At 38.4% G+C, this 24,302-nt stretch overlaps 1 protein-coding gene across 6 annotated transcripts in view; it reads right to left on the bottom strand.

The window, feature by feature from the left end:
• Positions 1-24,302, bottom strand: part of INO80D (INO80 complex subunit D) — a 63,062-nt gene that overhangs the window by 29,958 nt on the left and 8,802 nt on the right. For 3 of the 6 annotated variants that reach the window (XM_042995150.1, XM_042995151.1, XM_042995152.1), the window contains exons 2-4: positions 14,321-14,413; positions 13,969-14,215; positions 7,565-8,316 (exon numbers count right to left, since the gene is read on the bottom strand). In XM_042995150.1, the coding sequence (XP_042851084.1) occupies positions 7,565-8,316; positions 13,969-14,186 (970 nt within the window). In that variant the 5' untranslated portion in view covers positions 14,187-14,215; positions 14,321-14,413. Of the gene's footprint in view, positions 1-7,564; positions 8,317-13,968; positions 14,216-14,320; positions 14,414-20,785; positions 21,602-24,302 lie in introns of those variants that run through there. The other 3 variants (XM_042995153.1, XM_042995154.1, XM_042995155.1) reach the window with 3 other exon arrangements.

A 24,302-nucleotide genomic window follows, 5' to 3' on the forward strand; every position in this document is an offset into this window, starting at 1 on the left:
TCACAGTGTACATAAAATGCCTCCTGATGAGTTTCATCCCTGTTCTGGCAAAAATAAATAATGAATACATGACATACACTCAGGTTAAAATAATGACATTATAACAAAAAGCTATATTCCGAAGATGAAATTCTTCTGTCAGACATTTTACAGACTACACACAACATAAGCAGGGAGTCAAGTACCCCCCTGCCAAAAAGGTAGAATTTCTGAAGTATCAAAACGTTATACGTTAAACATCATACATTCTGACATATATAATGTCAGGGAAACCCAAAACATCTTGACAATGTTAGGTAAGGAAGGCTAATGTATGTTCAGGTAAGAAAGAAATCAAAAGGTACTGGTGAAAGCACTCTATACTTCAACAAAGAAGGGCCTTAGAATAAACTGTCAAAGGCAGACACTTCATCCCCTTTCCCAACACCTCCAAAAAAAGGACTCCACTCCCCCCAGGCAGGGCCATTGACTGGCTTGTGCCCTCTGCAGGAAGAGGGAAGGGTAAGATGGCAATAACCTGATGTGGCTTGGAGTTCCTTTTAGTTCTTTTACACAAGAGCTGGCACATTTTGTGACATTTTGAAAAACAAGCTTAAAGGGGAAAAATAGAGAAATACGGTATGAACAATCACTTATTTTATTAAATGCTACTGTTTTTAATGATTGGATAATTACTAGCTTCCAACATAGATGTTTTACCTTTATAGAAGTTTTGTATCTTGAAAAGGTCTTAATACTGATGTTACACAGCCTAACATCCATAACTTCAATATACTGATAACGCAATGAGACTTTAATTAGATACCTTGATAAATACTGATGTTGTACAGCCTAACACACATAACTTTAATATACTCATACCTCTATGAGACTTTAGATACCTTCATAACTAGTATGGTCTTCCCTCTTAAACCTCCTAAAATCAAAAGACCATCTTCATTAGACACTTATGTTAAAAAGGACCTCACAAGTTGCTTCTATAATTTAAATGAGTTTATATGTGCTAAATAGGGAAATTAAGAAAAGGCTAATCAAAATGCAAATTATAAATGGTTAAAATTAAATAACACACTGCCACTGGCATAAAGAAACCTCAAATCTAGTTCCAAGATGAACATCCAAACTGTCAAGTCACCTTAAAAAGTAAATTACTGTCTCTCTACTAAAATAGTAATTACAAAAAACAAAGTCAGAAACAAGTAATCACAATAGAATTAGCTTCAGGACAGAATATTAAAAGGCAAGGCCTTTCAAACACAAAGTTACATTTAAGCACTTTCAAAAATTAGGACATGAATTATCTTTTACTGTTTTTATATAATTAACAGCAATTTCTACTAAGTCACCTGTACCTTCTCTGAAAAAGTCAAGATCTCAGTCATAAGTACTAAGATGGAAGTGTTTCTCTTGTGAAATTAACTGTCCAATAAAGCAAACCTTTGATCTTGGCTTCATTATCACTAGTTTTAATGTAACTAACTGCGATAACCAGCCCAGGCAAAACTGTAAAAGCTGATTACAAAACTGTATTTTTCTTTAAGTATTCTTTGCTGACATGAATGCAGACTGCACTTGGTCACAACAGTGCATTACAAGTTCTCTTCTCCAAAGTAACCTTTGTTTTGAAAACCTAGGCCTGTAATATGCTTGAATAAAAAACACAATACATTTTCTATAAGTTTTCATTCTGTTCAAAATGATAGAGCCTGGGTGGCTCAGTCAGTTAAGCTTAAGCGTCGGACTTTGGTTCAGGTCATGATCTCAGGGTTCGTGGGTTCGACCCCCACGTGGGGCTCTGTGCTGACAGCTTACAGCTGGGAGCCTGTTTCACATTCTGTGTCTTCCCCTCCCTCTCTGCCCCTCCCCTGCTCACACCCTGTCTCTCTCTCAAAAATAAATAAACCTTAAAAAAAATTTTTAATTCAAAATGATAGAAAACCTGCCCTCAACACAACATAGTTTGTTTCAAAAGCTAAAAGAAAAAAATCAGCATCCACAGATAATCCGAAGTATAAATATTTAGAAGAGGACGTAGGTAAATTGTGGAATAAGAGGCAAACATCTGGGAAAAAATAAAGTTAGATCTTTGCCTCAAAACTCATACCTAATGAATTCCAAATAGAGGACTGCAATGTAAATAATAAGACAAGAAAAGGACTAAAAGAAAATATAGGTGAACATATTACACAGTCTTGGAATGAAGGGAGCCCAAGCAAGTAAAAAAACAAAATAAAGCAAAACAAAACAATAAACCTGATTCAAAAGGAAGAAATTCTAAAAAAATAGAACATACAAACGATTTCAACTCCTAAATTCCAAAATCATTATCATAGATATTTAAAAGCAAATAACAAATGGGCAGGAGGAGAGGTTTTTGCAACAAATATGATGTATAAAAAGCTGTTACCTAATCAATAAAAAAAGAGAAACACTTCCATAAAAATGAGTGAAAAAAACCTGAAAAGGTGAAAAAAGAACAAGACATATAAATGTTCAAAAAGCATATGAACAAATACTCAAAGCTACATTATTAATTCAAAATAGCAGTTCTCACTCCAAGTATGGTCCATAGATCCCCAGGGGTCCCTGAGACCCTTCTTAGAGAGTTCCTTAGGTCAACACTACCTTCAAAATAATACTAAGACATTATTTGCTCATTTCACCATGTTGACATTTGCACTGATTGGGGCGGGGGGAGGAGGGAACCATGGTGAGCAAACCTGCTGGCACCTCAGCAGGAATCAGAACAATGGCACCAAACTGTACTAGCAGTCATTATAGGTTTCACACCATGAATTGCAGTGAAATAAAAGCCAAAAACAAGTTTTAAGAGTATCTTTGACAAAGCAATTGTATATTAAAGATTATTGATTTTATTAAATCTCAGTTCTTTTTTTTTTTAATGTTTATTTATTTTTGAGAGAGACAGAGTGTGAGCGGGGGAGGGACAGAGAAAAAGGGAGACAATCTGGAACAGGCTCCAGGCTCTGAGCAAGCTGTCAGCACAGAGCCCAACGCAGGGCTTGAACTCACAAACCGCGAGATCATGACCCAAGCCAAAGTCGGATGCTCAACCAACTGAGCCACTTAGGCGCCCCTAAATCTCAATTCTTGACCACACGTCTTTCCAACATCTTTGTGACTCAATGGCAAGTCATCAAGCGCCTCTGCATACCTCCCAAGAAAGTATGGTGGTTGCCTTGAGGAAAACACTTGCTCCACTGTTTTAGCTGTGACCTCAACTAGCTGCTTTTTTGTCATCCAACACCATTTTTATTCGAAAGAGTGACTGACAAACTACAGTTATTAAGACTTGGGTATCTGGCAGTCATTTTTTTCTAAAATGAATGCAGTGAAACTGTCACTTCAAAGAAAGCAATGAACAGTATTTGCTCCCAACTATGAAATTCACATTTTCACTTGAAAGCTTGTTGTTGTTTTGTTGTTGTTGTTGTTGTTTTTGGTTTTGTTTTGTTTTTTTTTTTGGAAAACCTGAAGTCTTCACTAAGTCTATGACAACTTTCTAAAAGATTTTTCTGATGAGGTTGGTGAGAGTATCAATGAATGTGATTTTTAAATCTTGCGTAACGAAATACATCAACATTTGGAACATATGTTTAACTTGGTAAACCGCTAATTTCCAAATGACCAACACATGACGTTACAAAATCATGCATGAGTAAAAAGATCCATGCAAAGTACAAAGTAGATCAATGGATTTTAATGTAACAGTTTGCAAAAATTCCTTGATAATGGCTTCAGATTCCACATTGCAACTAATCTTTAAAAACCCACCACCTGGGGCGCCTGGGTGGCTCAGTCGGTTGAGCATCCGACTTCGGCTCAGGTCATGATCTCGCGGTCCGTGAGTTCGAGCCCCACATAGGGCTCTGTGCTGACTGCTCAGAGCCTGGAGCCTGTTTCAGATTCTGTGTCTCCCTCTCTCTCTGACCCTCCCCCGTTCATGCTCTGTCTCTCTCTGTCTCAAAAATAAATAAACGTTTAAAAATTTTAAAAAATAATAATAAAAAAAATAATAATAAAAACCCACCACTTGTTGGGGGCTCCTGGGTGGCTCAGTCGGTTAAGCATCTAACCCTTGACTTTGACTCAGGTCATGAGAGCCCTGAGTCGGGCTCTGAGTTGATAGCATGGAGCCTGCTTGGGATTCCCTCTCCCTCTCTGCCCCTCCCCTCCACTTGCTCTCTCACTCAAAATAAACAGACATTAAAAAAAAAAAAAAAAAGAGGACGCCTCTTCTCAGTGGCTCAGTTGGTTGAGCATCCAACTTCAGCTCAGGTCAAGATCTCACAGACTGTGAGTTTGAGCCTCACATTAGGTTCACTGTCGTCAGTGCAAAGCCCACTTCAGATCCGCCATCCCCCTCTTCTCACACTCTCTCTCAAAAATAAACATTAAAAGAAAAAAAACTGCAAAACTTAAAAACCAACAGAAAAAAGAAAAAGAAGAAGAAAAGAAACTACCACTTGTGAAATTTTGGTGTAGAATCAAGAATATCCATAATTATTTTTTAAAAACCAGTAAAATATTCCTCCCTTTTCCAGCTACGAATGTGTAAGGCCGTATTTTTATCTACTAATCAAAACCACGTATTACGACAGATTGAACGCAGAAGTGGACAGGAGAATCTAGCTGTCTCCCAGCAAACCACACATTAAGATTTGCCCAGCAATGTAAAATAATGCTGCTCTTATTATATTTCTGTTCTTGGGAAAACATATAGCTATTTTTCACAAAAAGAACATGTTAACATGTAGTGACTTTGTTGTCATCTTTAAATGCATTAGGATTTTTTAAATTTCTGAGTTTTAATTTCTAATTCAGTAAATATCAATAAATTTAACTCATATACACAAAGGCTTTAGAGTGTCCTCAATAATTTTTAAGAGTGAAAAGGGATTGATTCTAAAGCCAAAAAGCTTGAGAAACACTGATCTAAAGTACACAAATTAAAGCAAATTTTGGGGGCGCCTGGGTGGCTCAGTCGGTTAAGTGTCCAACTTCGGCTCAGGCCATGATCTCGCTGTTCCTGAGTTTGAGCCCCGCATTGGGCTCTGAATTGAGAGCTCAGAGCCTGAAGCCTGCTTTGGATTCTGTGTCTCTCACTCTCTGCCCCTCCCCTGCTTGTGCTCTGTCTCTCAAAAATAAATATTAAAAAAAATTTAGTAAAAAAATCAATTTTGTATCAAATTTGGAAAGGCAAAATAACAACTAACACCTCATACTATAAAGATGTAGAAAAACTATCATTGTCATATACTGCTGAAAGAGGTAATGTGACAAAATAATTCTGAAGAAAATATTTGACAACATGTATCAAAAAGCTTTCTATTTTAAGTTTTATTTATTTACTTTGAGAGAGAAAACAACATGAACAGGGGAGGGACAGAGACAGAAGGAGAGAAAGAATCCCAAGCAGGCTCTGTGGGGTCAGTGCAGAGGGTGATGCAGGGCTTGACCTCACGACCATGAGATCGTGACCTGAGCTGAAATCAAGAGTCAGATGCTTAACTGACTGAGCTACCCAGGTGCCCCTCACAAAACTTTTTAAAAACTGCAAAAGCTTAGAATCCCCAACTCTGCTTCTAGGAATCTATTTGAAGGAAAAATTAAAGATGTGACAGTAATAATTTTACTGTGAAACTATACAGCTACAACACTTTATAATGATACAAACTGCAAACAACCTAAATTAGAAAAAGGATTCAGCTGTGACAAATGACGTTTTATATGAAAAATTACTCCCTTGGTAGTCCAATATGAAAAAATTTTAAAACAGTTTACAAAACTGTATGTAGAGCAGGAACCCAATTTTACATAACTTAACTATACCAAGGCATTAACAAATCAGTATTAAAGTTTGGGTGTTCTAATTTATTATTTTTATCTACACCTTTTCTTTAAGTTTTATTAGTTGCTTTAATTACCAAAAGTCATACATGGTTTACTAACAGGTGAAACAATATAAAACTATACTGTAAGAAGAGTTACCTTTCCCGTCTCTGTAGAAACACATCCTGACCAGTTTTATCCCCCCTTGAGAGCCAGTGTCAGCAGCCTGGTAGCGTATATTCAGTTACACTTTGCCTATAATCACACCTAAGAGGCAAACATCTATCTCTACATATGCTTGATCAATAGATACACTGGTGCCCCCTGTTGATTTTTTTTTAATGGGATAATACCCATACTTCTTGGTTCTTTTCTACTTAATATAACACAGGCACATCAAGTTAAAACATACAGATTTCATTCTTTTTAATAGCTATATAATACTTCATAAAGCATATATATACCGTAATTACTCAAGGCCTACTATTGGTTATAAAGGTTGTTTCTGGATTTTTAATACTGCAAGCAACATTGCAATAAACATCCTTGAACACATATCCTTACATTTTGATATATGTATTTTTTAATCCAAAGATAGAGTCCCAAAAGTGAGTTTGCCGGCTATATATACACACTCTTAATTAGTAAATACTACCACATTACTTATCAGCAATGTATAAGCCTCATCAACAACACTGGATATAGTTTTTGCCAATCTGATAGTAACTTACTGTTAACTTTAATTTGCATTTCCTCACCTGCTATGGGGATTGGGGTTTTCACTGGTTTACTGACCATTTAATTTACCTTTCTTCTTCCTCTATTCCCATCCTTTTCCTATTTTTCTATTCTATTGCTATCATATGCCATGCAAATAATTTTTCCTAAAGTTAGGATCACAGCTAACACCATATTTAAGAATAAATTCCAAATGAATTAAAAGTTTAAATAATCAGGGGTGCCTGGGTGGCTCAGTTAAGCTTTGGACTCTTGATTTCAGCTCAGGTCACGATCGAGGTTCACCTGCTTAGGATTCTCTCTCTCCCTCTCTCTAACCCTCCCCTGCTCGTGCACATGGGCTTTCTCTCTCAAAAGTAAATAAATAAACTTAAAAAAAAGTTTAATCAAAAACAAGCTATCGATAACAAAATATAAAGTATCTGTATGAACTTGGGATCAGAGAGATTTTCTTGAGCAAGAAAATTCAGAAGCAATAAAGACAGACATTTGACTACATTAAAGTTTTAGCTGTATTTTTTTTTCCACTTTTAAATTATCAACAGATATTGCTTTGGGAATTTTTTTTAACAAGTTTTTCTTTTTTTTAACTGTCGGCAGATATTAACAATGCTATCGTTATTCCAAAGTCCTATGATAAGACATGTCGAAAACCTCATCAGACACAGGTGCTGAGCTGGCAGAGGCACAGAACTGCCAAACACAACCAACCGCCTTTTAATACCGCCGCTACGACCACTAACCAGAAGCTGTGATGGGATTCTACACTTCCCAACTGCGGCTTCCGCATCCTGTGCACCAGGGACGTTTCCTTTACCAAGGCCTGCCTAAACACGGCGCCCCGCAGCGGACCCCCGCCCCGGTGCCCTCCACCCCCATCTCACGCGGGGCGGCCGTGGGCACGCGGCCTCGCGGGAAAGGGCACATTTTGTTCCCGTCACGCGGGCACGATCTGGCACAAGAGAGAACTCACCTAGATGGGGGAACAGATCGGTGTCCAGCTGATGTTTCTGGGTGCACAGTCTCACCAGTCTCTGCAGTCGGCTGATGCAGGAGAAGTGTGGAGAGAAGGCTGTGGCTTTCATAAGGACCCGATCAGTGCTGGGCGGGTCCGCGGCGGGCGCCCTGCCGGAGGGCAGGAGGGGCAGCGGCCTCTTGTGAGACGACTGCCTTGCTTGTGCTATAGTGTGTGTGGTGGGGGCCACTCCCTGCAGTGGTAGGCTGGTGTTCGGAGGTGGAGGGGACTTGCAGACGAAACCCTGCGGTGGCGGCGGCGCCGGAGGTTTTAAAGAAGTGGGGGAGGGTGACGGGTGGGGGTGCTGCTGCGGGGGCTGCTGCTGTGAAGGTGCAGGAGGGGGACTAAAGTGCTCTTGTCGAACTTTTAAAATCTCGGTCTCTCTCTGGCGCTGCCGATTCTGGGCCAACTTGCTCTGCAACTTCTTTCTCACAGTTGCCCCTTTCTTTAGGTCATCATCTTCCTCGTTGAAAGCAAACGGGTCTTCCAACTCGGTTTCCAGGTAGTGGAGAGGGACCCTAGCCCCGGGCGGAGAGAGGGACATTCCATCCAGTCCATTGGGCATCTTCAAGGCCAGCGTGGGCACCGTCAGGCTGAAAGCCATGGTATCCATCTGGTGCCTGACCTTTACCTCATCTATAGGATCATTCTTTTTCTTCCTCTCTTTTTTCGGGATAAAGCCAAGTACCTGCAAGTGGCTGTTGCAGTACCTTTAAAAACACACACACAGAAGGGGGAAAGGTTTATGATATACAGAGTAAGAAAAGGAGAATATAGAACGACATGGTATAAATTGTGACTCCTGCCTAATATGTTACAAATTCATGACTGTCTTAACTCTTGGCATTGGTGGATTTAATGTAAACAACTGCCGCTACTCTCAAGCAATCCTCCAAGTCTGCCATTTTCCTGAAGCAAATATGTGAACTGTGTATGTGCAGCGGCTGCAGGACAGAAGCAAGTCATTCAAATAGTGAGTGGCCCGGGATAACCATCTGGCTATTGCTTCTGGCTCTGCTTTGTTATTTTATTTTGTATTCATAGCATACAAAGTAACGAGTCTAAAGGATCACTTAAAACTCTCCTATGCAGAAATATGTATGTATGTATATTTTCAAATATTTGTAGTCACAAAGATCTTATGACATAGCCCCTAATAATGGAGTGTCTACAGTGTATTCTACATACACACACACACACACACACACACACATACACACACACACACAAAGAGAGAAAGAAGAGAATACAGAAGAGAAGGAAAAAGTAAATTAAAACTAATTAGTGGGACTACAGATGAAAGGAGTTCCTCAACAGCGAGAGAGAGGAGTACATGTTTCTACCTGCAGTAAATACTAAAATAATGCCCTGTATACAGATGAGGAAGCTAAACCTGATGGAAATCAAATAACTTGCCCCAAACCCCACATCTGGAAAGTGTCAGAGTGGAGACCTGAACAGATTAGCAAAGCTCAGAAAGACTCTTAGTAGGTCTTCAACACGAGCTACTTTTGTAATGTAAATGGTATTTTAAAAATACTAAAAAAGGACAGAATCCTTCTACGTAATAAGAAAGTAGAATGCATGTTGCTCCAATAAACCACACTGAAAACCTATGGAGGCTTTTCGCCACTAGAAAAGCAGTGTTTTCCAAACTGGTATTGCTTAAGCAATTCAGAGTAGGTTAACAAGTATGCTTTAAAGAGTATTCCATGCTTAAATAAATTTGGAAAATACTGGCTTAAACAGAATTAGACAACAATTTTGTTGTTTGTTTCTGATGAACAACTTCTCACAGCATTTTGTATGATAATGTGCATTATGCTTCGAGGTGGAGATGTACCCATCTGACAGTGTTTCCCTAACTTATTCGAAAATGGCATCTGTTTTGACTGTAGCCCACCTGTGTTATCTCCATCGGACACAGTTTTGGGGGAAAAGGCACTAAAGTAAATAATTAACGTCAGTCCTCAAACTCATTGGGCTGCATCGAACAAATTTTAATTGTTTTTAACGTTTATTTATTTTTGAGAGAAAGAGTGCACGAGCGAAGGAGGGGCAGAGAGAGAGGTAGACAGGATCCGAAGCAGGCTACGCTATAGTGCAGGATGTGATTTGGGGCTCGAACCCACGAACGGTGAGATCATGACCTGAGCCGAAGTCAGATGCTTAACTGACTGAGCCACCCAGGTGCCCATGAAACAAATTTTTAAGTAGTTATTAAAAATACAGATTCACCAAATAATCAGGAGACATGGTTTCGTTGGCTTTATACATAAATCTATCAGAGGCACTTCTCAATTTTAATAGGACTATTAAGAAAGCTTTCTGGGGGGCGCCTGGGTGGCTCAGTCAGTTAAGCGGCTGACTTCGGCTCAGGTCATGATCTCACGGTCCATGAGTTCGAGCCCCGCGTCGGGCTCTGTGCTGACAGCTCAGAGCCTGAAGCCTGTTTCAGATTCTGTGTCTCCCTCTCTCTGACCCTCCCCCGTTCATGCTCTGTCTCTCTCTGTCTCAAAAATAAATAAACGTGAAAAAAAATTTTAAAAAAAAAAGAAAGCTTTCTGGACAGTAAAGAGAATCTACACACCTAACAAGTTTGGGCTAGGTCTCACATATACCTTAACCAGAATAGATTCATAAAGCTGTGGCCAACAAGGAAAAAAGTTTCAAGGATAACCGCATTAACCAAGCTTCCCAATAAAGAATAAATGATTTCTGTTGTCGTTGTCAAGTCATTTTCAAATTAACAAAAGGGTTAGTGAGGAGAATAATATTTTTTTAATTTGGAAATCTAATTTTTCTGCTCATTACACACAGGCAGCCTGAACTGGTAACTGAGCCCGCTATGCGCCACCTCACGTAACATGGCAGAGGCTGATCTGCCTGTACAGTCCTTCCTCGACTTCACCCTCAACTCCTGCTCCAGCCACTCTGTCAGCATCACCACAACAGAGTCTGAATTTGTAAAAATAGTTCCTCTTCTAAAAGGGAAAAATTTTCATAGCTAGAATTACAACAGCTTCCTTAGTTATGATCGGTGCTTAAAAGTGTACAAATATGAACAGGGAAGACACTGCTAAGGGGTTCTTTTGACAGGAGGAAAATGTAAAATTGGACTATGATGATAGTGGTACAACCCTGTAAATATCCTAAAAAATACTGAATTGAATACTTCAAGTGCATGAATTGTATGGGATGTGAATTATATCTTAACTAAGCTGTTTTAGAAAAGAGTAAACATCAGGGCGCCTGGGTGGCTCAAGTCAGTTAAGCGTCCGACTTCGGCTCAGGTCATGATCTCGCGTTTCATGAGTTCAAGCCCCGCATCGGGCTCTGTGCTGACAGCGCAGAGCCTGGAGCCTGCTTCGGATTCTATGTCTCCCCCTCTCTCGGCCCCTCCCCTGCTTATGCTCTCTCAAAAAATGAATAAACGTTAAAAAAAATTTAAAAAAAAAGAAAGAAAAGAGTAAACATACAAGAAACAAAAAAATTTCTTAGCAAATATACACTACTAATATGTATAAAATTATAGCAAACAAATTTAAAATATTATATAAAATAACCAACTTAATATAACCACTTACCTCTGAGACACCAAGGTAACAGTGATAAGCCTTAGCTTCCCAACTTTAAGTGTATTAGGAAATTAACTTTACTTTTTAATTATACCAGTACTTCTACTGAACATAACATTATTCTACTTCAAAAAGGTAGAATCCCGTAAGTTAGCATTTATAATACATACCAGATAAGTTAGACACCAGATATTGAAAACCCTCCTTTAGCTGACTACCAGTCAGATAATTTTATCAACCAAGAGTCCTTGGGGGGGGGGGGGGAGGCCTCAGGAATTTGTTTTCTAAAATAATACATAAAACCACCTCAAATTCCTAAGTGTCCAAAGAAGAACTGCATTAACAATAATGAAAGCTTTGTTGGGGTGAGCACTGGGTGTCCTATGGAAGTGATGAATCACTGGGTTCTACTCCAGAAACCAATACCACACTGTATGTTAACTAACTTGAATTTAAAAAAATAAAAAACTAATGAAAGTTTATTTTCAAAAGAATCTCAATCTTTTCTACACTATATCATATCATAGAGTGTAGTTGTAACTATCAATATTTATATACATGTTTAGACCTTATATGAATTCAACCTGGATTTTTTTTTTTTTTAATTTATTTATTTTGAAAGAGTGAGTGTGCATGAGCTGGAGAGAGGCAGAGAGGGAGACAGAGGATCAGAAGTGGGCTCTGGGCTGACAGGAGAGAGCCCAAGGCGGGGCTCAAACTCCTGAATGAGATCATGACCTCAGCCAAAGTCTGACACTTAACCGACTGAGCCACCCAGGCGCCCCTCAACCTGGATTTGAGGTAATAAGAAAAATATTACCTCCTGCTAGCTAATGTCTACTTTAATCTATTCCAAATGCTACAAATAATAAAAATATTGATCCCATTTGCATTGGTTTGAACCAATTTTGAAAAAATATATGCAGTTTAGTAAGTACTTAAGTTTTGCTTCTTTTGACATAGCAACACACAGAGTCCTTCCCCTTCTTGTTCTAAAAAGAGGAAATTACTTCAAATATCAAGGTGAAGACCTAGGATTGAGAGAATTAATATCTTGGAGAAATTCAGAGCTACTCTTGCTTTACTTCTTACTGCTAGCTAGTAGAAATTTCTTTACCTACTTGCTTCTGCTGAAATGAAGGGGAGGAAAAAAGCCACAGAGGACAACTGCAACTGTGATAAGCTGACAAAATTACAGGGGTGCCTATCTGGCTCAGTCAGAAGAGCATGTGACTCTTGATCTCGGGGTTGTGAGTTCAAGCCCCACATTAGATATGGAGATTACTTAAATAAATAAATAAACTAAAAAAAAAAAAAGACAAAAATTATAGATGTGTTTATAGTGGAGCTTGAAGTAAATTAATCCAAGTTCATCAATTCTTCAAGTTAAAAAAGGGCAGGGGTAAGAAGAAATGGGCATGTTAAGTCTGCTAAAACCAACTGGACCCATATGGTTAGCCAGGAACAGTGGTCCCTTTCTCATCTGAGATTAAAATTTTATTCCTTGTCTCCCTGAGCAGCTGCTTCAAATTTTCAGGTATTGTAATGTGAAGCTTTAAGTGCTCATTAGAAATTCTCAGAGAGTATTCCCAAATCACCACATGGTGCTATACTCATTCTGGTGAGGGCTCTATCAACACAAATTATCTATTTCATCCTGAAAGTGTAAAAATTGTTCACCATGACATATAAAATACATGGTTTCTTTTCAACCAATGTATGCAGGTGACAATTGCTTATGTATAGGAACAAGGATATATATATATATATATAAATGTATATATATATATATGTGTGTGTGTGTATATATATGTATATACATGTGTGTATATATATGTACGTGTATATATATACGTGTGTGTGTGTATATATATATATATATATACACACATACATACATATTTTAAAGATAGAAGTAAAAAGTTCACATTTTCTACCTAAAGATAACAAGTATTTGAAACTTTTGGGAAAATAATCGTGTTATCTCCCTGTGACATCCTGCAATGATCCACATGGTTTCTGGAAAAGTGAAGAAAAAGAAACATGAAAAAGAGGCTATAAGAGGAAAAAAAAGAGATTATATGGGAAATAGTGTGCATTTTCCTAAGAATATGAATGATGAATAACCATCATAAGACTCCTCTAAAAACACCTCCATGTTTAATTCAGCCAGGTAAAAATTCACAATCCTAGTGATACAGCCTACTCATACTAATGAAAATATCATTTCTCAATTATAGTAAACATACTTTATATGGAACTCTTTTAACCAAAAGAGGCAACATTATAAAACAATGCCAAACACTGCTTAGAAGTCTGATAGAAAATAAATCTAATTCAAGTAATCATTCTTTTCAATAATTTTCAAGAAGTACATACCCTTTGCTACCTTTCAAGCACAGATTTTAAAATTCCAAAATTATTATTGTTAATTACAACACCTAAGTAGTTCCTATAATTTCTGTTGTTTAAGCAGATTTCTATCAAAATCAGGACTTACTTTGTAGGACTGCAAACCAAACACAAGCAACAACTGAGGGAAAAATTCTTTTAAAGTCTATTGCATCAATAAAAACACTCAAACATACTTTTCAAATAATTCCCCAAGTTTACTACCCCATTTTTTAAAAACTGCCATCTCTCATCTTTAGAAGCATTCCAAGGTTTACTTAGATTACCCCTGGAACTCAATGTTTAAATTCACCACATTAAGAAAAAAACAGACAAGAAAAATTCCAAGCCTACGAATTAAATCAAAGATGGATTCCCACTATTAGCTCTTACCTACGATCCTCTGATTTGGGGATTGGGTTGGTGCAGCGTTGGCTGTTATATTTGGCCACATATTCACATTGCTTGAAGGGGGCAGTCTTGTCCTCCAGAACGTGTCTGATACAGAAAGCGTAGCCGTTGAGTCGCCGCTGCTTGCACAGTTTGGGGCTATATGAGCACAAGGGCTTATTGTCAACCTCAGAGAAGTGTATATGTTTCCCTTCATACATCACGTGACTCTATTCCTTGTGAACATCAGCTAAAAGACCACCACAAAAAAAGAAACCCAAATGATAAATCAGAGAGTATAAGGCAGATTTAAGTTGAGAATTTCACTGAGGGACTTCTGGCCCCACAGCCATACCTGATTTTAAATCTTCTGCACCATAGCAATGTTAAGAGAACCCCAAGGATACCACAGTTTGGAATGCTGCAGAATCAAGATGAAGCAGATTGTCTACAAAAATATCAAAAGGCCTAGTTAACAAATAGGAACATGAAAAGCTTGCTCACCTGGGAAGTGCAATTCTAGGATATCACCCTTCCTAATGGGATGGATTCTTCATTGTAATCCATCATCCCGACATTAAATTCAAATAATAAGAGACATGATAAAATACCAAGTTACCTTATCCCTCCAAATTGAACTAAATAACTTTTACTCTGGTTAAGTGTTGTAAGTACCTCAAAGTTACAAATGTCATAAACAGATGTCATAAAGTGGCAGGTCTTTTTTATTTCATTACTGGTGGCTGATTGCTACATCTGTCTTCAGAGCCCAGATCTTTTCACAATACCAGTAAGAATGAACCTACAGACCTAAAACTTCCCTCAGAAATTCAACATTTTTTGATATGTTGGCAAAATATTTGGCAATTTGCAACAAATGTTCCTGTGAAATACAAAAAAAAAGGAGGTAATTCCTATTTTAAAAGTCATTTTCCCTGTAATATTTCCCACATTTATCCCATCCAAACTATAAACTTCTTGAGCCCAAAGGCTCTTCACCCAATACACTGCTACCATTCAGTGCACTGCTATCCATAAATGCTGCTCCCAACTACACTAAATAGTCTAAGAATCATGACTTCTAAGATTCTGGAGTTTTAGTAACAAAATGCAAGTTAGAAATCACATAATGCCCACTACCTCTCTACACACAAAATGTCCAACAGGAACATTTCATATTGTAACTCCATATAGTCTACAATGAAACTGAATCAACTGATTTGTCAAGTCAGGACTGTATGTGGGCTGATGTGGTCTAACACTTTCTCCAGAATCCAAAAGTCACCCAGATGGCTGATGAAATAGCTTGGATCCTAGCTACAGAAAAACTCAAGAAATACTCTCTTCTTTACAAAACTGAATAGGAAATTCCTTACACCAATAAATGACAAGATACATAAATAGTTAAAGGACTCAGAAGACAGGTTTGCCAAGATCTGCTACTTTCGGTGTTACCTTGAACAAATAATAAAAGCTCAGTTTTCTCATATGCAAAATAGGGGTTAATAGTAGTAGCTATGTTACCATCACGTTGCTCTAAGGATCAAGTAGATAACAGAGCACACAACCCACCAAGTCTCAAGCACTGAACAAATAGGAGTTATTAAAAAATGTCAATGCTGGGGCGCCTGTGTGGCTCAGTTGGTTAAGCTTCCAGCTCCGGCTCAGGTCATGATCTCATAGGTTGTGAGTTCAAGCCTGCTTGGAATTCTCTCCCTCTCTCCCTGCCCCTCCCCCACTGGCTCTTTCTCTCAAAATAAACAAACTTAAAACAAAAAAAAAAAATGTCAATGCTCTCCCAAGAAGACATCCAGATGGCCAACTGACACATGAAAAAAATGCTCAGCATCACTCATCATCAGGGAACTACAAATCAAACCCACAATGAGATATTACCTAACACCTGTCAAAATGGCAACATTAACAACTCAGGCAACGACAGATGTTGGCAAGGATGCGGAGAAAGATCTTTTGCATTGTTGGTGGGAATGCCAGCTGGTGCAGCCACTCTGGAAAACAGTATGGGGGTTCCTCAAAAAACTAAAAATAGAACTACCTATGACCCAGCAGTTGCACTACTAGGCATTTATCCAAGGGATACAGGTGTGCTGTTTCGAAGGGACACATGCACCCCCATGTTTATAACAGCACTATCAACAATAGCCAAAGTATGGAAAGACTCCAAATGGCCAACGATGGATAAATGAATAAAGAAGACGTGGTATATATATACAATGGAGTATTACTCGGCAATCAAAAAGAATGAAATCTTGCCATTTGCAACTATGTGGATGGAACTGGAGGGTATTATGCTAAGTGAAATTAGTCAAAGACAAATATGACTTCACTCATATGAGGACTTTAAGAGACAAAACAGATGAACCTAAGGGAAGGGAAACAAAAATAAAAACGGAGGGGGACAAAACAGAAGAGACTCATAAATATGGAGAACAAACTGAGGGTTACTGGAGGGGTCATGGGAGGGGGATGGGCTAAATGGGGAAGGGGCACTAAGGAATCTACTCCTGAAATCATTGTTGCACTATATGCTAATCTGGATGTAAATTTTAAAAATAAAAAATAAAATAAAATTTAAAAATGTCAATGCTTTGGGGAGCCTGGGTGGCTCAGTCAGTTGAGGGACCAACCCTTGCTTTCAGCTCAGGTCATGTGTCTCCTGGATTGTTTGCTGGAGCCCCCACGAAGGCCTCTGCACCAACAGTGGGGAGCCTGCTTAGGATTCTCTCTCACCCCCTCTCTCTACCCCTCCCCCACTCATGCTGGCTCTCTCTCAAAATAAATAAATAAACCTTAAAAAAATGTCAAGAGGTTCCTGGGTGGCTCAATCAGTTAAATGTCTGGCTCTTGGTTTCGGTTCAAGTCCTGATCTCACTCTTCGGGAGTTCGAGCCCCACGTGAAGCACTGCACTGACAGTGCAGAGCCTGCTTGAAATTCACTGTCCTTCCCCTGCTCTCTCTCAAAAATAAATAAAATAAAAACTTTAAAAAAAATTTTTTAAATAAGAACTTTCCCTTTTCACTTTATTAGGATACAAGGAAAAGTTGTATTAAAAAGTTTAATTTAACTGTCGTAAAGGTCTAGATGTTCAGGGCAGGAAATATTTCAAAGCAAACTCATGCTGTTTCATTTTTATACTCTCTCTTTGGCTTGCTCATCCACCTGGTCAACATAAATATTTCATAAATTAGTTCAAGTAAACCTCTGTGAACTTCAGGGGGAAAATACACTGGATATAAGTGAAAAAAGTAATTTATAGAACTAATTTGATTGTCATTGTGAAAAAGCAGCCAATGTATCTAGCTGCATGAGAATATTTTATAAATAATAGAAAGAAAGGGCACCTGGGTGGCTCAGTCGGTTGAGCGGCCAACTTCAGCTCAGGTCATGATCTCACAGCTTGTGAGTTCGAGCCCCGTGTTGGGCTCTGTGCTGACAGCTCAGAGCCTGGAGCCTGCTTCAGATTCTGTGTCTCCCTCTCTCTCTGCCCCTAACCCACTCGCATTCTCTCTCTGTCTCTCTCAAAAATAAATAAACATTAAAAAAAAATTAATAAATAATAGAACAAGACTGAGGGCAGGGATGGAGGGATATGATGGACCACCTTCACTTTTAAGACATATTCTAGGTTAACAATCACATCTGTGTAGATTGATGATTTCCCCTTTCTTTCCAATTTTTATACATCTTTTTTTCTCTATTTGAATTGGCGAGAACTGCTGGAATGATGCTAATAATAATGGCAACAACTGTTACTCCCGTTAAATGAGAATTGCTTACCGTCAACAGTAGGAATAATGCAAACTTTTTATAAGACATATTTCCTATCATGTTAAGAAGTATCAAGTAATTCCTATTAAGAGTTGTTTAGGGGCACCTGGGTGGCTCAGTCGGTTGAGTGTCCGACTTGTGCTAAGGTCATGATGAGCCCTGCGTTGGGCTCTGTGCTGACAGCTCAGAGCCTGGACCCTGCTTCGGATTCTGTGTCTCCTCATTCCTCTGCCCCTCCCCTGCTCATGCTCTGTCTCTCAAAAATAAACATTAAAAAACAAATAAAGAGTTGTTTCTTTTTTAAAATAAACTCAGAACTGATAGTTAATTTTACCAAATTCTTTTTCAGCTTCTCAAGAGAAAATCATTTTTCTCTTTTATACTTTTAAAAACACGACACTTAGTATTTCCCATTAGTGATGTATTTAGTATTTCCTGATTTCCTGATACTTCATCCTGGGATGAAGGCAACTTGGTCATCATGTATTATTCTTTTAATGCGTCACTAAATCACACTTGCTAATTTTTAGGATTTTTGTAATTTGAGACTGGTCTAGTGTTTAGTTTTTGTGTGCTTTTTCAGAATTTGGTATCAAAATAATATTTCAAAAAATAACTTAGAAAATCTCTTTTCCTATGTACTAGAACAAGTTAAAAAGCACTGCAGTTATGTTTCTTAGAAGGATGCCTGGGCCTCGTGCTTTTTTGCGTAGATCAGGTTTTCATACTTACCTGCACGCAATTTAGCAATAGGACCACTTACATTTAATTTCCTAAATATCCGTGATGCATTCTCTTACTCTGCGTCTGTTCATACACAGGTGACTCGTGCTTTCTCCCTTTGCTCATGATTAGGCTCAATGGGGGTTTATCTGTTTAAAACTGTTACCGACATCTTAAAAGAAAGGTTCAAATCTCTTAGATTTATTAATACCTCCAAGTATGTTTTCTAAATCCATCAATTTCTGCTTTTATATTTGCTAATACCTCCTTTCTGCTCTCTTTCCATTTTATTATTATTATTTTGTAACTTCTTGGGATGAATTCTTCTCCTCTATCATTCTTTTCTTTAGTAATTTACTTATATCTATGAATTTTCCGCTGAGTACGACTTTAGCCATATTCCGTAAGAACACACAGAATTCTGATGATTGGTATTACTAGTTGATTCGGATTTGATTTTTCAATTTTTCCTTTAGCTCAAGAGTTGTTTAATTGTCTCAGCTGGCAGAGCTTTATGCTTTCCTTTGCTTTAGTTCTATAAGAATAAGGAGAATATGGATATATCTCTGCTTTTTGGATTTGACTGATATTTTCTCTGGGCTGTAATAGGTATGCTTGAAAAAGTATTCATTGTTTCTTCCATGGTGTGCTGTTTGCTATTCCGTATATCATGCTATTACCTTTTACTTTTAAGTTTTCTAAAGCACAGTTTTAGATCATGGGTCAGCAAACTGGCTTAAAGGACAAATTTGGCCCACTACCTGTTTTTGTAAATAGTTTTACTGGAACACTGTCCTGATCATTCATTTTACATGCTGTCTATGGCTGCCTTCACATCGTAATAGAGCTGAGTAGTTACAAAAGAGATCGTATGGTCATGACACTTAAAAAACTCACTAAATCAATCTCTAAAATATTACTTGCTGGTCCCTTTTCAGATGCATCTCTTAATGGATATAACTTTTTTGTCCCAATCTGTCATTTTCTTCTAATAAGTATCTAATTTATAATTTTATATTTATTTACATGACAAATAGTTTGTCCTAATTTTATTTTTTTTGTATTGCTTTTAGCTTTAAATTTGTTTTTTAATTTAAAAAAAAAATTTTTTTTAACGTTTATTTATTTTGGAGACAGAGAGAGACAGCATGAACGGGAGAGGGTCAGAGAGAGAGGGAGACACAGAATCTGAAACAGGCTCCAGGCTCTGAGTTGTCAGCACAGAGCCTGACGTGGGGCTCGAACTCGCGGACCGCGAGATCACGACCTGAGCCGAAGTCGGCCGCTCAACCGACTGAGCCACCGAGGCGCCCCTAATTTTTTATTAAAAATTTCACTATATAGTCTGTTTTCCTGGAAGATTTATAGTCTGTGTCCTTTAGATAACATCTCTTCACTCCACACTAAGAAAAGAAATTGGTATATGATTGACCCTTTGAATAATGTGAGAGTTAGGTGCACCAACACCCTACATAGTCAAAAATCTATATATAACTTTTGACTTCCCAAAAACTTACCTACTAATAGCCTACTGTTGACTGGAGTCTTATTAATAACATTAAACAGTTGATTAACACATATTTTGCATGTTACATGTATTATATACCGTAGTCTTCTCTATTTTCATTTTGTAACTACCCAATCTCCAATTTTTCCCTTATATTTCTGTACTGCCATAGTTTATAACATTATAATATTTACACTTACATTTATCTAATGGTAATCACTAATCCTTTTAACTTAGTGTTCAATTCATCTATTAATTCAGTAGTTTATAATACAGTCACCTCCCTTCTCCAGCCTTGCCCTGCACCCTGCAGGGCTGACTTAGGAGAACTACGCTGTGCTTTTTCTGTTCGGAAACATGTGTCAATTGATATTATACTTACACGATAGCTTACCTGGACATAAAATTCCTGGGTCATATTTTTTTGGTCTAGTGACCTTGTGTATTTTTTTTTTTTCCATTTTGACTTAATAGTAAGTCTTTACATTTAAAGATTAGAAACCATTCTAGAATTTCAAGTCTTTTATTAGGGGAAACTCATCCTTAATGTCTTGATAAGTTCTTTCTGCTTCATTGATTCTATTCTTCAGGGGTTATCAATTATTGGTATGTTAGATTTACCGTGCTCCGTATCTATCACTCCCTTTTACTTTTTCCATTTTGGATTGCTCAAATCTCTCAAGCTTACCTCCATTATTCCCAACAAGAATGTATCTGCTGCTTTGAAAGTGACCTTCATTTCTGTAATAACTACGTATATATTTTTTCTTTTGTAACCTGTTCTATCAGCTCACTCTTACCTCTTCCCGTTGTCTTATCATTGATTTCTTGAGCTTTGTCTCCTCTTTAAACTCCTGCTTCAGAGAAGCCATCTCACCCCCAACTCCACACACCACCTGTCACCATAGGGAACTATGTTCCTAATTTTCACTTGCTGGGCTCTTTCTGGAAATGATTATCACCAACACTCTTCCCTTGAAGCTTGACTCAATGCTGAACTTGTCTCCCCAACTCAGAGGCCCAAAGGCCATAGATTTTCAGGGGATGATAATGCAGGCTTCATTTCTCTTCAGTGGACCAAGATCAGCAGCTGTAAAGATACGTGCTTCGAGTTTCTCCTCTACTCTAAACTTCTCGCAAAAACAGTATCACTGCAGTCCGTAATTCAGCCCTCCCTCTGGCCATTCAGGGAGCCCAATGTACATACCAACTCTGCCATTCCACATATGCAGGTTATTGGTTTTGCTCCCAAGGTGTGTCAGCTATTTGGGAGAAAGCTGCATCCTCACTTTCCCTGAGTTCACGCTCTCCCGGCATGCTCTTACCTTGACTCAATTTTCACTGCACTTACCAGCACTCATTCACTTATTCTGGTTATAAGGTTTTGTTAGTTACCAAAGAATGAGTTGCTTTTGTTTCTCATGCTCCTTGTTACTTCTAGTTGGTTTGAAGAGAACAAAGATGTCAGTACTCTTTATATTTTAAAATTCTGTATGGTAAAATATATCAAAATAAAACCAAAATCATAAAACAAATGTATTACCCAATTTTTTGTAAGAAATCCATTGCTTCTGTAATCAATTATTTTTTTATTTTAAAGAATCAATATGCTATTTAAAAAGTTAAACTTGGGGCGCCTGGGTGGCTCAGTCAGTTAAGTATCCAACCTTGGCTCAGGTCACGATCTCATGGTTTGGGAGTTCAAGCCCTGCATTGATTGGGTTCTGCACTCTCAGTGCAGAGCCTGCTTGGGATTTTCTTTCTCTCTCTCTCTTTCTCTCTCTCTGTCTCTCTCTCTCAAAATAAATAAACTGTATTTATTTAAAAATAAACGGTTAATAAAGTTGATTCAATTCATTTCACTATGTGAAATCCACATGACTCTAGCTTTAATGGCAAATATTTACTAATCACTTGTGAAAAGTTCATCATTTTCTCAGAAGCTGTGGAAAATAGTAAAAGACACAATTTTTAACTAATATAACACTGTGTTAACTAAATGGAATTAAGATAAAAACCTAAATTTAGAAAAAAGACATAATTTTTGCCTTTAGATGATATCGCCTATGAGACAAGATGCATTCAAAAGGAAATGTACAATTGGAGGCCCTCATGACAGCTGAGCGGCCCAGGCTCCTCTAGTCTCATCAAATCTAAGAAGCTGCTCCCTCTGTCTAGAGCAGTGGACATCTTCCCTGTTCATGCTCCCATCCGGGGCCAGACCTAGTCCAATCCTTCAGAAGCCAGCTTAGTCATGGCCACCTACAGATTCCCAAAGGCTGGGTTAGGTACATGCTCCTCTGAGGTATTCCATGCATTTCCCTGTTTCAGTGATCATCACATTCCACTGTAACTGCCTATTCTGCTGTCTTCTCTCCTAAAAAATAAGTTCCCAGATGGACAAACCATTTTCTGTTCATCATTATATCCCAGGGCCTGGCACAGTGCCCAGAAGTTAACAGGTGCTCAATAAATAGGTGCCGCTTACATAAATAGCTTCTGTGACAGTAATTCTTAATTCCAGGTGGTCTACCTAAAACAGAGGTTACAATTCACCCAGGGATCATTAAATAATTTAAAATCACTAAACTGGCACTTCGGACAGTCTATACAGTAATTTCTAATAGCCACAGTCATATACCAAGAGAAAGTATAATTTAGAAACTTTAGGGGTGCCTGGGTGGCTCAGTTGGTTAAAAGTCCAACTTTTGCTCGGGTCATGATCTCACAGTCTATGAGTTCGAGCCCCACGTTGGGCTCTGTGCTGACAGCTTAGAGCCTGGAGCCTGCTTCAGATTCTGTCTCCCTCTCTCTCTGCCCCTCCCCCACTCGTGCTGGCTCTCTCTCTCTCTCTCTCAAAAATAAACCTTAAAAAAATTCAGAAACTTTAAAGTTTTTATGAAGTAACATCAAATAGATATCATATAAAGTGGCACCCAATGTCTATTCAGCAAATAATGTTTAAAAAATAAGTAAGAAAGGGGGCACCTGGGTGGCTCAGTCGGTTAAGTGTCCAACTTCAGCTCAGGTCATGATGTCACAGCTCGTGGGTTTGAGCCCCGCATCGGGCTCTGTGCCTACAGCTCAGAGCCTGGAGCCTGCTTCCGAATCTGTGTCTCCCTCTTTCTCTGCCCTTCCCTTGCTTGCGCTCTCTCTCTCTCTCAAAAACAGATAAAACATTTAAAAAATAATAATAATAAATAAAGTAAGAAAAAAGTGACCTTGTAATTTTTCTGTAAGTCTAACACTATTCTGGGATACCTGGGTGGCTCAGTTGGTTGAGGGTAGGGCACTTGAGAGCGTCCAACACTAGATTTAGGCTCAGGTCGTGATACCAGGGTCATGGGATCCAGCCCCACTTCTGGCTCCCCTGCAAAGGGCTCTGTGCTGAGCGTGAGGCCTGCTTGAGATTCTCTCTCTCCTTCTGCCCCTCCCCCATGCACTTGCATGCTCTGTCTCTAAAATAAAAAGAAACAAAAACCAAAAAAACCCAAAAAACATTTTAAAATAATAAAAGTAAGAATGCCTTCAATTCTGCCAATTCAACCTTTTTTTTTTCTTTTCTTTTCTTTTTTTTTTTTTTTTGAGAGTAAGAGAGCTTGCCCACGAGCAGGGGAGGGGCAGCATGGTGGTGAGCACCCTAAGCAGGCTCCACACTAGGCCCAGAGCCCCACAAGGGCTCCATCTCACTACCAGGAGAGAACTCGAGGCAAAATCAAGAGGCCAACACTTAACCAACGGAGCCACCCATGCACCCCATATTCAGATTCTTTCTAACTCAAAGAATTCACTGTCTACCCACCTGCCCTCTTCAGTATTTGCCACAAGGTGCCAAGGCTCTTGCCAAGGACCTCTAAGACATTACAGAAAGGTGTTTAATTTCAACATCTTAGAAACAACTTCTACTTAACCTTAATTTTTTTCTATCTACCTGTGACCAATTTCTCTTCCCATTTCTTTGATTTGTAATATTTTAAAGTTCCACTAAAAACCAACTCTATATCATTCTATGTTTTGAACAATCAACGCTTCACCAATTTCAAATCCCTCTTTTAAATGCTCAATTTAATCTTCATACTTAATATTTCCAATTCCCTAATGTCTTCAGACTCACTTTATATACCATAAAAGGAAAGAATGTTGGAGGAGAATGGCCCTGTGCTTTGAAATCTAGCTTCCTTCTGAATGAATTACTATTTAATATCAAAATCACTTTGTCTATAAACTGGACACAACTCTTCATCTGGTCTTCTCTACATTAATGGGTTTTTAATTAAAGAAGAAATCATAACAAAAGCACTAAAGTAGATCTCAGAA

Source organism: Panthera tigris, chromosome C1, assembly GCF_018350195.1.
Source record: "Panthera tigris isolate Pti1 chromosome C1, P.tigris_Pti1_mat1.1, whole genome shotgun sequence".
NCBI classification, from domain to species: domain Eukaryota; kingdom Metazoa; phylum Chordata; class Mammalia; order Carnivora; family Felidae; genus Panthera; species Panthera tigris.